Below are 14,912 nucleotides of genomic sequence, written 5' to 3'. Positions count from 1 at the left end.
TAAACGACCGTTGGAATCCTGCGTTATTCAGATGAGCAATAAATGTTAACTTTGGTTTTTCCATGTAATTACACGGGTGATCCTGCGGGGTGACGCGTGTGGCGCCGGTTCCTCGCTCCCCGCCGCCCAGGTGCGTGTGTGCGGCGCTGGGCGCCTCACGTCCCGCAGCGTGGGCGGGCCGCGGCCGTTGGCTCATTAATTACGGCTGCGGCTCATTAGCGATGTCGCCCACAGCCCAACCCGCAGGGCGCCTGCGCTGCACGTCATCAGCCCGCTCCGGCGGGCGGAGGTGACGTGTTTGCCCGGCGCTGCCCGTCGCAGTCTCCGGTGGCGGTGAGTGGGGCCGGCGGGACGCGGCGGCCTCTCCCTCCCCTCAGCGCGGCGGGGCCCGGCCGGTCCCTGCGCGGCGCCGGCCGTGGGGCTGGGCGGGGCGGGGGGGGCCCGCAGGTGAAATCGCGAAAGCGGCTGCGGGCCCTAAGGCTGCGTTATCCCCGCGGCCGCTGACTGTGGGCGGGCTCCGCACCGGGCGGAGCGGGGTCTGTTTGGGGGTGTTGGTGTCCGCCGTTCCGTACCGCAGCCGTACGGAGAGCGGCGGGCCGGCGCTGCGTCCTCCTCGGCGGAGAAGCGCCAGACCCCGCTTGTGAACGGCGGTTACTTGAGCAGGCCCCTAAGTTCATAGCGAGGGTGGTGTGAGCTACCGGGGTGAAACGGCTTCTCTGGTTCAGGCCGAGTCCCGCTCGACTTTACTTGAATTATTAAGTATATTAATAATTACTAAGTGTATCTTTGTATGTAAAAAGCCAGTGTAAAATAGGCATAGTTGTGTTGGACTGTGTAGTTTGTGTAAGGTTTATTAACGTTATTTTCTTTTTCAGAGGTTTTTTTTGTTTTAAACTCAAATGGGTGATGAAAAGGATTCTTGGAAAGTGAAAACTTTAGATGAAATTCTTCAGGAAAAAAAACGAAGGAAGGAGCAAGAGGAGAAGGCAGAGATAAAGCGCATGAAAAATGTAAGCTGCCCTTTGGTGTGTTTTAATGAACCCTGAGTTCCATTCAGCATCTGTATCATCATTTCCTGATGAGAACAGAGGTGCTTACTCTGTCAGTGGGATTCCTCTGTGCTCTTGTGCATGTTTTGTGTGTGATCTCTAATTCCAAAGTCGGACAAAATACTTTGCTGAGGTCTTATTAGTCTTACATTGTCCACTGGGCTTTGGTTTATAGTTACTGGTTAAAACAGGTGAATACGCTTACGTGATTACCTGGATGGTGCAGTTCAAGCAAGAGCTTTTTGAAGTATTTATGGAAAAATGGGTTTAAATAATTGTTTTTTAATAACTTCTATGTTACTCTTTGGGTTTGTATAACTGTGTACAGAGTAACTTTCTTTTGGAGAATGAACCCCACAGTGGTTAATGCTGAATTGTTTAATTTGTGTAATTACATGAATCTACAACAGTTGAGCTGTAACTGCAATCAAACTGCATTCAGCTGCTTACAACTATGAAGTCTCTGCTTTATAACTTACTGTCTGTTACTGGTGTCCCCAGTTGAGGGTGGCTTTTGAGCCAGGAATGGAAGAGCTATTTGAATCTTTTTCGTTGTGTGACATAACAATTAACTTTGGTTTCTCCCTTTCCTGTGTTCCTGTCGCAGTCAGATGATAGGGATTCGAAGCGGGATTCTCTCGAAGAGGGGGAGTTGAGGGATCACCGCATGGAAATAACGATCAGAAACTCACCTTACAGGAGGGAAGACTCTATGGAAGACAGGTAAGAGTAAGAAAATAACCTTGTTACCTTAGGAAGAGTTACTCAACATTTAGAAATACTGAGAAGAGGGTTTAAAAATATCTGAAGGGGACAAGTTTAAGTTCTTTATCATGCAGATATGCCATCTCCTGCTTATAGAACATGCCAGGATATCTTTTTGAGGTACTGATTAAGGTTTAATGGTGTATTGTATTCCAGTTTTGGCCACTATGTAGTAATATTTCACTTAAGTATAAGTTAAGTTAAAGCAGGCCTCCTGAGTTCTCTTTAGTGCTTAATTCATCTCCAGTTGTTTGTGTATTCAAAAGTGTGCTTATACTAACAGCTTAACTTCTCATCTATGTGACTATGATTCTCTGTAACATACTGTTAGTGCCTTGGTTCAGGGGTATTGTGGAAGTTAACTTTAATATAAATTAATAAAAGAGGGAAAAATGCATTCTTTTCAAAATGGAGAAAAGAGGAACTGACACACAGTGTGTTTGAGAGTCCGTGAAACCGTCCTGAGTTTGTTACTTTGGCTTGTGTTTTAGAGGAGAGGAAGATGATTCCTTGGCTATAAAACCACCGCAGCAAATGTCACGGAAAGAAAAAGCGCATCATAGAAAAGATGAGAAGAGGAAAGAGAAACGCAGACATCGCAGTCACTCAGCAGAAGGTTGTTATTCCTACTTTTGGATAACGTTCCTGGTAGCTTCCCTGAAGCCAAACAGGGGCTCTGTAGGGAGTAAATAACAGTGACTACAAACTAAAGAAAACCTGACAGTGGATAGGACAAAGGAATTGTATTATTTCCTTGGTTCTGTTTAATGCCCTTATGGGAGTGGCAGGGGTTTGTGTGTATTTGAGAGGACAGAAATAATTTTGGGACAGGGACGTAGAGTCTACTTTTACTCTTTGAAGTCTGTTAAGCTCCTTTCTGGTTTCACTGAGCCAGTGGGCTGAGCTATGATCTTTCTCCCTGACTGTAACAGAAAAAAAACACCCTTTCTGGAAACATTCCTGTTGTATTCCTGTTATTAACAACCTTTTTCTATTTTAAAGCCAGTATTTGTGCAAGATCTTCCAATCTTTTAATTATCCAACACACTTTCAGATTAGGGCTTTTCCATGAAGAAAATAACAGAGAACATGAAAATAGGTTACCAGGAATTTCATCCTTTCTAGTTTTCCTTTCTAAAAATAGGAGCATTCAATATTTTGAATAGTAACACTCCAAAATTCATTTTTGTTTGTTTAGGGAAACATGCCAGAGTGAAAGAGAAAGAACGGGAACATGAGCGTAGGAAGAGACATAGAGAAGAGCAGGATAAAGCCCGTCGTGAATGGGAAAGACAGAAACGGAGAGAAATGGCAAGGGAGCATTCCAGGAGGGAGAGGTACATCCATCCCTCCCTGCCCTGTGACAAAGCAGCAGAGATGAACAGCTTCCTCCTCTCAGTCTGTCTCTAACCTTTCATTGTTCTGAAATGACAAGTTCAGAGCAAAAACCTGTAAGCTTTGGTGCCAGTGCCATGTTCTTGTGAATGTGTTGCCTAATGAAAATGTGTTCTTGACTTTAATGACCTTTGTAAGTGGCTTCATTACAACAGGTATTTGTAGGTGAATTCATTGCCAGTGTTCTACTATAATGAAAAAAGTGTGAACCAGGGGATTTATTAACAGAACTTGCTGAATTTCTGTGTAAATCCTGGGAAGGTGCAGAAGCTCTTGTGTTGTAGAGTCCATGGGCTTTGTCTTTGAAACACTGTGTTCAAAGGATCAGCTGAAAAGCTCTGTCTGATTTTGACTGATGTGCAGTCAGTGGTGGTGTTGCTAATGAAATCAAACGGCCCTGTAGTTTCTTATAGCAAGAAAGATTTCCTTCATAAGCTGAATTTGTAGTGAACTGTAATGTAACAGCAAATAATTCTGTTCTAGAGATCGTCTGGAGCAACTTGAGAGGGAACGAGAGAGAAAAATCCGAGAGCAGCAGAAAGAACAGAGGGAGCAGAAGGAACGGGAAAGACGAGCTGAAGAGAGACGTAAGGAACGGGAAGCCAGGAGAGAAGGTAAGTGTCTCTGTATAAATGTTGTTTGGGCTTAATATCTGCTGACACAGTGGGGGCTGGAGGTGTAGAAAACAACTTTTACTTAGGTGAGTGCCAGAGTATCTATGGGGGAGGGGAAAACCCCCCCAATCTATTAAGTTGTACAATATTGTATGCCTTAAATATCACAACATACTGATCAGTCAGTGAGTCTTTGCCACTCTGTTGGCCTGGTTTCCTATGGAAACAAGCTTTATGGAATTGACATTGTCTTCTGTGTGCGTGTGTGTGTGTGTATCCATCACGATCCCAGTTGCTTCTGAACTCTTTGGCCAAGTCTAACCCAATCTGACAGAGATTGAAGTCTCAAAATTAAGTGTTTTAAGGATTTGGGGAAATAAATTGCAAAGGGAGGGAGATCATGTAAGTACTCCAACCATGGAAAAGGCTGCAGTGGCAGTTAAGTGGGGAAGATCTGATAACTGAGCAATTTAAATCAACTTCTACACGAGTCTCACTTTGCATAGCACAGAGGATACTTGCAGTCTTAAATTCAGATCATTTTTGGTTAAAGGATCTCTGTTTGTCCCAGCTTTCAGAGGTGAAAATTGGAGCCCATTCCTGTGATCAAGCAACAGAGACTGTTCAAATGTAGTTGAAGAAGCCATATTTATTGCTGCTATTTCTTGTTCAGCTCATACCAAACAGCTCTTTTTTGTGCTTGGTATTTGCACTGATACTGCTCAATTTATCTGGCCTTTCATTTTAGTTATTTTTATGGCTCTAAATGTTCTGTCAGCTCCTTCTAAACCTGGTTTTATTCTTTTATGCATCTTCCTGGCCTGTCAACTTCTCTCTCTGGCATTAATGGCTTAGTTTCAGGGTGTTTACTGTGCAATATGTAGGGCATCTTGCTTCTGTTTCCCAAGTATGGCAGCACCTTTCTCTAAGTAGTACAAACCCATGGGTTTTGTGCATGAGGTAAATCATAGTCCTTTACTTCCCCAGATATAGTTAGGTTCCACTTCCACACCTCCCCATTACCCTTTAGTTGTAAGGAAGAACCAAAAGGGTGCAAAGCAGGAGGTTGTGGCAGACAGAATCTTCTGCTTAGGGCAGGGAGATGTAACAATTTCTTCCGGTTTTGTTTTCACTAGTTTCTGCACACCATAGAACAGTGAGGGAAGAATATGGAGACAAAGTAAAAATGAGACCCTGGAGTCGCAGCCCATTACGACAGCAGAGAGACAAGCTTGAGCAAGGAGATAGCAGGAAACCAGGTAGCATTTGCCACTTTATAATGTCTTTGCCTGGGGGCTAGGAGGAGCTGTTCTCGTCTAGTGTTTAATTCTTAGTAGTAAACACCTATCCCTGGTACTCTGCTAAAGTGTCCACTGCAGCTGTGGTGGCAAAATCCTGGAATATTCATAAACATGTACTGTCTTCTAAAGCAATGTTGGGTTTGCAGGTAATTATTCAGGTGACAAATGGAATGAATTTTTCCTTAAGTAATAGAAGTAGTAATGTAAAAAGTTTCCAAGTGAGTTACTTCATTCAGTGATGAAAGAAGCAGCTGACTGAATTTCTAAATGTTGTAGTTGGATTCCCTTGCAGGTTAAAGGGATTTACACAGCTCCAGTTGGGTTGTTAGGAACTAAGCTACCTGAAAAAGTTACCTTACTGGGATCAATAGAGTTTAAGCATCACTGATATTGTCATCTTGTAGAAGACAATAAATGCTTAGGGCAGTATTCTGGTGAGATGGTGAATTTTGCTTTCTAAGCCAGAAAATGGTCCTTCCCATGCCTAGGAGGTCCTACCTGTGAGGAGAGAACTTGCACAGTTGGCATTAAAGTGTCTTTGGTTAAAGAGGAAAAGCTCCATGTCTGCCCTCTTCATGTGTGTAGCTGCAAAACTAAGTGTAACTGTTTCAGTGCAGCTGATTGCAGGATGTGATCAGCTGCAATCCCAGGTGGAGGCAGAGGCAGTAAGTCCTTGGAAGCTGTTGTCTAATCAATCAAGTTATTCACATGTGCTATTTTATGGTGATCCAGAGGGACTGCATTAGAGTAGTAAGCACTGGTAAGAAGGGCTGTATGTACACATTAGTGAGACTGTGTTGTGGTGATACTTGTTACCATGTTACTTTAATTTACTTTTTATTTTTTAATCAGTCCTATTGGAGCTTAGGCATATATCCTATTTAAAACCCCCAAAGGGCAATACTCCACATTTTTGGCCATTGGTTCTGCACTAAGAAAAGCTGTTTGTCTTTGAGCAGAGTGTGAAACTGTTTTAGCACTCTATATTTCCAATACAGCACCTTCAGCACCACAGAAAGTAAAGCAGTTATCTGGATGTTCTTGTAAGTAGAAGTGATACTCAGTCAGCATCCTGTTCTTAATTTTTATGGTCTCAGCAGTAAAAGAAGAGAAACCAGAAGAGAGAGATCCTCTTTCAGACTTGCAAGACATCAGTGACAGTGAGAGAAAAACCAGCTCTGCAGAGTCTTCATCAGGTGATGAAATGCAGCTTAGTAGATGTAATTCATCAACAGACAATGGTACAATTAAGCACTGTTGCTAGAGCGTGTGTCTACTTAGTTATGTGTTTGATCATTCCCAAACAGAATCTGGATCAGGCTCAGAAGAAGAGGAGGAAGAGTCCAGCAGTGAAGGCTCTGAGGAAGAGGGAGAGGAAGAGGAGGAGGAGGAAGAGACAGGAAGCAATTCTGAGGAAGTATCTGAGCAGTCAGCTGGTGAGTTAATATAAAGCAGGTCTTAGAATGGTGTGTTATGATTTTGTTTCTTGTGCTGTATTGTTTTATTTGAATATTTCCCTTCTCTCTTAGTCTAGGATAGGCTGAGACCTCACAGGTCAAGATAACTAAAAAGAAAAAAAAACAAGTACAAGTCATATTCTATCCTTTTATATAGAGGTAATACCAATTACTTGATTAGAGAACTGAAAGCCATTCTTGTCTTCCTCAGTGGTGTAAGGCTACGGTTTATAACATAACAATTACTCTGTAGAGCATAAGTCTGCACTTACTTGGGGGGTGGTGAAATACAAATGTCTCAAATTTCACTTTGTTTTCCTGTCAGTACCAGTAAATGAACATAATTCTAAAAGGTTTAGTAACAAAGTCTATTTACAGCCATTCTTGTAATTGATTAGTAAAGAAAAGGCACAGAATCATGCTCTGGTGGCTGGTATTTTTCTTTAAAATCAATTACAGTTAATAAGCAAATACTCCTCAGTTTCCTGAGTTAATTTATTCACCTGCCCCCTCCCAGAATTCCCAGATAGTTGGTAAGAATTGTATTCCTTGTTGGAAGCTAAGAGGTGTAGTTTTTTCAGTAAGGGGAAGCATTTAAGTTAAGGGAAACAGAAGTAGATAGTGAACTAGATAGCAAAGAAAGTGAAGGCCTGGTGAGTTAGAAAAGCATTTCAGTAGTGATCTGCCTTACAAGGAACCTCAGAAGTGTTGAGTTTTCAGTTGAACTTGATTCTGTTTTGCAGAAGAGGTGAGCGAAGAAGAAATGAGCGAAGAGGAGGAACGGGAGAATGGAAACCACATCCCAGTTGGTACAATGCAAATACTGAATATTTAAAGATGGGGTGGGCTGAATTTTTGCAGCCATAGAAATCTTTCTACAAGTATTGAAAAATGTTTTGAATTTATTTCTTGTTGCAGTTTTGCCATCCTTCCAAAGCAGAATCAGAAACTCCCTGCAATCTGTTCCAAGGTCTTTGTTAGGAGGAGATCAGATCTTAGTCTAATGGACTAATGTTTCCTCCTTTTTCATTTTGGGTCTCTTATCCTGTCTTCTCATCAAAAAAGCTTTTCAATCAGAATGAGAGATGCTGGTTCAGTTTTCTCTTTCATTCTGTAGTTAAAGCGTAAAGATTTATTCTGCTGACTGCTGTATTTAACACTGGAAATTGTATGTACATGATTGTAAATGAGTTCTTAAAAGCATCACCTTTGCAAAGAGAAATTTGGCTTCTCATTGATCTTTATTATTACAGGAGCGCTTAAGTTGCATAAGTTGCACATCTGTACCTTGTTATCAGAGTTTCACTATCCTTAATTGTCTAAGGCTGAGCTTAATTGTCCCAAGGGCTCCCTCTTTCCACAATTGATTCTGACCTTTAAAGTTACAGAGTCGAGATTTGACCGAGATTCAGCAGGAAGCGAAGTAGAAGAGGAGGAAGTAGGGGAGGGAACCCCCCAGTCCAATGCAATGACAGAAGGAGACTATATTCCTGACTCGCCAGCTTCCTCCCCCATTGAACTGAAACAAGAGCTACCCAAGTATCTTCCTGCACTTCAGGTAGAGGATCACTTAAAGGATGCTTGAGAATATCATAGGCAAATGGGTTTCTCTAGCTGCTTTGTTAACAGCATAAACACCTTTGTGCCTAAGACAGTTTATGGGCAGAATGTGCCTTACTGATGGAATATCACAAAATACACATTTCTGTGTGAAATATTGCTCTTTTTTGACAAGGTAAAAATGTGATTACTCGTCTAGATATTGCTAAGAAAGTGATAATACATTTGATACTCTGGAATCTTGGTATCTCTGAAAATAGATACTTGTGAGAGAAAGGTTCTGTTAACCTGAACAGAAGTTGATTGGTGGTGGTTCTTTTTGTAGATAACAATCAAGTGTAGAAATAGGAAGAGCAAGCATGTTTTTGTTAATTGAATTAATGTGAAAGGTGTCAGGCTGAGGTGCTGAGCTGCTGCCTTTGCCATTGTGGCAGATGTTTCAGTTTAGTCTCTGCAGAAGGGAATGAGTGATGAGTTAATGAAATGATTTCATTAATCTACTAAAACACAGACTCTGTCTGGGATTCCTTAAGAGATCCAAGTAAAAATGAACCCCAACGATACCTTTCTCACATGGCCACATTGTTGAGTTGTTGAATTCTCTTGGTAAATGTTAACTGTTCCTGTGAAGGTGCTGAAGTTTACTATATGTCTTCTTAAAACACCCAGGCAGATGCTGGAGGAGTAACTGGTGTCCATCTGTCTGTTTTCAGGGATGTCGTAGCGTGGAGGAATTTCAGTGTTTGAACAGGATCGAAGAAGGAACATACGGTGTAGTGTACAGAGCAAAAGACAAGAAGACTGGTTAGTACAAGTGGTCTCCAGTTATTATCTTCTTGGTATTTAGGGCTGCAAGTTAGTTCCTCATTTCTCGCTGATGAACAAAATCTGTCTGAAAGACTTTCTTTTTATCAAGAATAATCTAGGCCTCTTAATCGCATGTGGACTTTGACATACAGGCTTCACTTGCAGTTCTTTCAGTTCAGAAGTGATCTCTGTGGCCATGGTGGTGTAGGACAATTTCTGGCTCCAGAGGCAGTTATTTCTGGATTGGGATCTGCTCTAGACAGTCACCAGGTTGGAATCTTTCATAATTTGGTTTTAGCGTTCCACCAGGTGTCACTGTGAGCGCAGCTGTGGATTAGAGAAGTTGTGAAAGCAGTGAGGATACACTGCAGCGTTTTGTTGTAGAAAGAAATTTCACTCTTTTCAGTTTTAAAGCTGCTTCTCAAATAACCATTTCTTGTATATACAAGTGGATTTATATTGTGAAAACTCAATCTCTTTGCTGATCAGGTTTGTAAAGGCAAGTGTCTTGAATATATCTGCAGTTTTAAATAGAGTTGGCAGATGGTAAAGAGAGTTGTGCAAACAACTATGTTCCAAAGCAGACCTAGACAGTAATTAGGGTTATTGTCAGGTTCCAACTGACAAGCTGTGATTTTGGTGGGAGGTTTAATTGAATTCTGGCTGCCTTGGTTTTCAGTTTGTTTTAGAATAACAGGACCATTTGGTCTCCTCTGGGGAGTGGAAGCACACAGCTGGCACTGTGGTTTCTTTGGGTTCACTTGTTTACTGGACAACTGCCATGAGCTTGTTTTCCTTTTCCTTCTCTGTCTTGAGGCCTGCTCCAAGACTAACACAGCCATTATTCTCCACAATATCATGCAAAAGCCAGATTAAATAATGCACTTCAGTAACGTTTTGAGTAGCACCTTTCAAGTTGGGTCTTTAAACAGAGTTAAACTGCATTTGAGGCATTTCTGTCTGCTCTTACCTTCCCAACTATGATGAGGAGTTTAAATACACTTTTAGTTCCTTTCCTGGTGAATTATATTGGAATACACTAAAGCCATTGGTTGTGTTGTTGGTTTGGATTTTATTCTTTAAACTTGGCAATGTTTTGGTGGTGGTGGTGTGGGGTTTTTTTGCTTTTACTCTGCTAATGTGAGACCAACTCCGCTTCTTGGTTCAGCACAATGTCTTGACTTAATGGTTTTCATTCACATCAACTAAATTAGTGACAGAGCACTGGGGGACCTCTTAACATGTATTTTATTAGCTATGGGATGGGAGATCTGCAGTTAATTCTGTTTCCTTTGCAGATGAGATTGTGGCTCTGAAGCGACTGAAGATGGAAAAGGAGAAGGAAGGCTTTCCCATTACTTCTCTGAGAGAAATAAACACTATCCTGAAAGCACAGCATCTAAATATTGTCACTGTCAGAGTAAGGCTCAAACCTATTTCAAAAGTATTTTTCTTCTTGGCTTTTAAAATGCCCTATAAAAAAGGTGGCATCCATAGCAGAACTTTTTTCTGTCAACAGCTGTATACTACCCATGAAACTATATAGACATAACTTGTCTCTACATAATCTGAGGTTTAGCAAAAACGAGTTGGGTTTTTATTGATTTTTCTCTGGATTTCACCAATGGCAGCTCCATTTATCCTCCTGCCAGTAAATCTCTACCACTCATTTTTGCATGCTTTGAAAATCCTGTCTGCTTGTTTTCATCATTTGTTTCTGTGTTTCAGGAAATTGTTGTAGGCAGCAATATGGATAAAATCTACATTGTAATGAACTACGTAGAGCACGATCTCAAGAGTCTGATGGAAACAATGAAGCAACCATTCCTACCAGGTACTGTTTGCCATAGTCTCCTGTAATTCTCAGAGCTGGAAAACAGGCCAGTGCAAACCTCCGTGTCCTTGGGCTGTACTGACATCAGTGAACTAGCTTTGCACAGTGACGTGTATTGCCTTGGAATGTCCTATGAGTGCTCTTTGGAACAGAGATTTCGTTGCTTTTTCTCTGTTCAGTCTGATTTTACCAACACAAGGTAGGGTTGTAGGTGGAGAGTGCTGATATTAATAGTGACACTGGGCTGATGAATCCAGTTTGCTTAGGGTGGAGGTTCAGATGTGAAATCAAGGGAGTTTCCCCTGCGCTAAACTGGAAAAGAACACTGGGGTTTAACTTTGGCCACTTCCTGCGTTTTTGAGGCATTGATTTCTGAGCATTGTTTGGAGCACTGCAGCTATCCAGATTAATTCTGCTTTATTGGCAGCTCTGTGGGTTTAACTGCTCTTGTTCTGTGACATATTTTTATGGTGCAGTTTATACTGTGCTTTTAAATGCATTTGGCTTCATTTCATCATTTCAGGTGAAGTGAAAACCTTGATGATTCAGTTGCTGCGAGGAGTCAAGCATCTGCACGACAACTGGATACTACACCGAGACCTGAAAACTTCCAACCTGTTGCTCAGTCATTCGGGCATTTTAAAAGTAAGAATTACATGAGAGATCCCACACTTGTATTGCAGAATTACGCTGTCTTAGAGCTAGATCAAGAGCTGGGTAGGATGTTTTGCATTAATCTTTAAGAGGTTTGAGGTGTAAAACATACAGTTGTGAAGAAGTGAACTTCACTACTGAAGTAAAGAGACTGCCTTGCCACAGCTGTAAGATCTATGCTGGGATGTCACCAATAAGCATGGCCTAGAATACTGAATTCTATATAGTGTGATCTATAAAGATCTATAGTGTTTCTCCCTGATGCAGCACAACGTATGTGTGACAGTGTCATCTACTTTTTCTGTATCAGTATCAGTGTTTGAACTGGGGTTGCTCTTTTCACCTTGAGAACTTGTGAGGCTTAAAAAAGAATGTAAGTCTCTGTAGTAGTGCTGAGTTGTGCAGTTACTAGTGGAGATGGAGATTTTAACCTCTCACAGACTCTCAAAAATCTAAGAGAAAAGCAGTACTAAGATCAGGACATTTCAATTCTTATATCTAAGTTCTAGACGCCAGTTGTGTATTGTCATTATTTACATCTTAGAGCTGCTGTTAAGCCTTTCCTTTTCTCAGGAAAACTGGACTTTGACTTTGACTTTTTCCCTTGCTTGCAAAGTTGAAGTCAGCATCTGTTGTTGGTTTTGGCTTTGTTTTCCCCCTCCCATACAAGCTTTCTGTTGAGGTGATCAATAACAGGAACTCTTACTTGGCCTCAGGCAGGGAAATATGTTTTCTCCCCAGCAGTGGAAAAAGACAAGGAAGGGCCATAAGAAACAGCATATTCTGTGTGGCTGTTTCTGGAGGCTGGAAGCTCTGCAGGAGCCAGCATGGCCAGCACATGCTGGCACTGGTATGTTGGAAATGTTACTGATCACCAGTTTTCATTTAGGTTGGAGATTTTGGACTAGCCCGAGAATATGGATCTCCACTGAAGCCTTACACACCAGTGGTTGTGACACTTTGGTACAGGGCTCCGGAGTTGTTGCTTGGAGCAAAGGTATGTTTCTCCTTGTGTTCCTCTGGCTGTTAAAGGAGTGACTCTTCAGACTATGTAATTTATGAACAAAATATAAGTATGCTCAATATTTTATATTGATTTAGAGGTGGAAATTCTCTATCTTCAGTATTATTTTTCCTAGTAACACAGCTAAAAAGCTTCCATCTTCCACAGGCAGAAGGTGGGTGGGTGACAGATGGAGTTTTCTCTGTTAGAGTGCCCATGTGGTGGTGCTGGACTGGTGCAAACTGTCACTGTTACCTTCGGCAGCTGGATTTGTATTTATTTTTAACCTTAGGCTATAATTTGTGACACAGGGGAGCAGAACAAGGTACTGGCACCATTCTGGCAATGTTCCCTACCGATTACCTGTTCCATAGTGGAAATCCAGATGAAATCTGTAGGGCTTCAGTGACATTTAAGAGAAGAGATGTACCATGGAGAACCAGGCTTTGTCCCATAACCTGAGATTGCTGTTGTGGCAAAATAAGGGCTAAGGATCTCTGCAAGAGAGTGCAAGTTAGAATGCTTTGTTGGTTGTGATGCTTTGTGTGTGAGCGAAAAGGAAAGGCAGCATTGTGGAGACTTGTGTTTCATCCTGAAGTGTTTGTGTACGTGGGTATTACTTGTGTTATAATTCACAGTAATTTTAACTTTTTAATAAATACATTTGAGATCTGTGTCTTGGGTATTAGAATATCATCTATATCCCTTCTTTTCAGGAGTACTCAACAGCGATAGACATGTGGTCGGTGGGGTGTATATTTGGAGAGCTGTTAACACAGAAACCCCTGTTTCCGGGGAAGTCAGAAATCGACCAGATCAACAAAGTTTTTAAGGTAAGGTTTTTAACACCAGTGGATTCTGACTGACTGTGTTAGAGACAGGTACATGAGAGTAGTAAGATATAAAAAGTGCTCGTTGCTCTTGTTAGATTCAACATTAATGAAAGACTCATTACTCTGATTCTTGTTTTACAATACTCATGCTAAGACCATGGTTTTTGGTTTGCTTTGTTTTCTCTGGATACATAACCAACTCCGATAACTAATAAGTAAGCAGAAGGGTTGCCCTCTAGAATGAGTTTATTAAGGAGGTGTTTTATTTGCAGGATCTGGGTACTCCAAGTGAAAAAATCTGGCCTGGTTACAACGAGCTGCCGGCAGTCAAGAAGATGACGTTCACTGAGTATCCCTACAACAACCTGCGCAAGAGGTTTGGAGCCCTCCTCTCTGATCAGGGGTTTGATCTGATGAATAAGTAAGTGCTTCATTGCATCATTGGGAATCATGCTCACATGCTATGACAGTGATAGAAAATGATTCATAGTGAAACATGGTATTTCAGTGCATCTGACCTTGTCAAAACATGCTGATGCAGCTGAAGTTTGTCTGAGACATCCCTTGCAATGCTGTTCCTCACTGTCTCTCACAGCAGCTTTATTCAGTGTACTATGCTCTTAACAGCTGCTGTTAAACCTCAAGCCAAGATTCTTCTTGCACATCTATACCCTAGAAGAACAGAAAAATGTTTTAGTAGTAGTTCATTCATGGCATGTTTAATTACGTGGTGAGTAGGCTCCCATGGATCTTGTTAAAACAATTACAATTGGAAAAGGGAGGAAAGAAACCCAGTACATTCTGGAGATCATATTAAAGAATTAAGAAATAGCAATCTACGTTTCCAATATTCATGAGTTCCATCACATTTGATGTTCTCGCACTTCTTTAACTCTGATTGCATTCCAATTAATTTTTCATTACAAGGTTGACAATGGCTTGAGAGATTTTTATTCTCCTCTAATATTCCCTTTAATTTTCATGACATGAAGTAAATGATTTGGTTTTAGATCTTACAATTTTATTAAAAAAATTAAATTTTAAGAAAAGGGATTTTCACTCTTCCCAATATGTAAGACTGAGGCTCCAGGTTTTTGACTGAGTTGTGAATAATTTAGTGGAAGTTTAGATTTCCTTTGAAAAGGTCCAAGTCTTTATTAAAGATAAATGTCACATCAGTGTCATCTACTTCTTAATTGCTTTGGCTGTGACAGGGTTATGTCTTCATTATTTTGGGTGAGAATAGTACCCAATAATACTGTAGTACTGATGTGGGTCTGGAACTTGCAGAAACACATAAGTGTAAAACACACTGCTGTGGGGGATTAACAGTAGAGTAGAACGTGTTTCTGTATTGCAGGTGGTTTAACTGGTTGAGCATTTTAAGTTACACTGTGTTTCAGTATTTCTCTTCCCTATTTTAATTGTCTTCCTGATTTTTTTTCCTCAGCTTTCTGACATACTATCCAGCCCGAAGAATTACTGCTGAGGATGGGCTGAAGCATGAGTATTTCCGGGAGACTCCTCTTCCCATTGACCCCTCCATGTTTCCTACGTGGCCAGCAAAAAGTGAACAGCAAAGGGTGAAACGTGGCACCAGCCCTCGACCACCGGAGGGAGGCCTTGGATACAGTCAGTTG

At 41.3% G+C, this 14,912-nt stretch overlaps 1 protein-coding gene across 9 annotated transcripts in view; it reads left to right on the top strand.

Moving 5' to 3' along the window:
* The first annotated feature begins 257 nt into the window (after positions 1-257).
* LOC115617480 (cyclin-dependent kinase 11B) overlaps positions 258-14,912 on the top strand; it is a 17,305-nt gene continuing 2,650 nt past the window's right edge. Inside the window, exons 1-19 of one of the 9 annotated variants that reach the window (XM_030508001.1) lie at positions 258-333; positions 876-1,010; positions 1,657-1,772; positions 2,306-2,430; positions 3,013-3,151; positions 3,693-3,823; positions 4,960-5,082; positions 6,225-6,320; positions 6,432-6,560; positions 7,325-7,390; positions 7,970-8,139; positions 8,855-8,945; positions 10,247-10,368; positions 10,677-10,782; positions 11,306-11,427; positions 12,326-12,433; positions 13,156-13,272; positions 13,545-13,693; positions 14,723-14,912. In XM_030508001.1, coding sequence (XP_030363861.1) covers positions 900-1,010; positions 1,657-1,772; positions 2,306-2,430; positions 3,013-3,151; positions 3,693-3,823; positions 4,960-5,082; positions 6,225-6,320; positions 6,432-6,560; positions 7,325-7,390; positions 7,970-8,139; positions 8,855-8,945; positions 10,247-10,368; positions 10,677-10,782; positions 11,306-11,427; positions 12,326-12,433; positions 13,156-13,272; positions 13,545-13,693; positions 14,723-14,912 — 2,211 coding nt within the window. In that variant the 5' untranslated portion in view covers positions 258-333; positions 876-899. Of the gene's footprint in view, positions 334-875; positions 1,011-1,656; positions 1,773-2,305; positions 2,431-3,012; positions 3,152-3,692; positions 3,824-4,959; positions 5,083-6,221; positions 6,321-6,431; positions 6,561-7,324; positions 7,391-7,963; positions 8,140-8,854; positions 8,946-10,246; positions 10,369-10,676; positions 10,783-11,305; positions 11,428-12,325; positions 12,434-12,607; positions 13,120-13,155; positions 13,273-13,544; positions 13,694-14,722 lie in introns of those variants that run through there. The other 8 variants (XM_030507999.1, XM_030508000.1, XM_030507998.1 and 5 more) reach the window with 8 other exon arrangements.

This window comes from Strigops habroptila, chromosome 16 (assembly GCF_004027225.2).
Source record: "Strigops habroptila isolate Jane chromosome 16, bStrHab1.2.pri, whole genome shotgun sequence".
Classification (NCBI taxonomy): domain Eukaryota; kingdom Metazoa; phylum Chordata; class Aves; order Psittaciformes; family Psittacidae; genus Strigops; species Strigops habroptila.
Note: the sequence above shows the minus strand (reverse complement) of the source record. Positions and strands in the feature narration are given on the sequence as shown.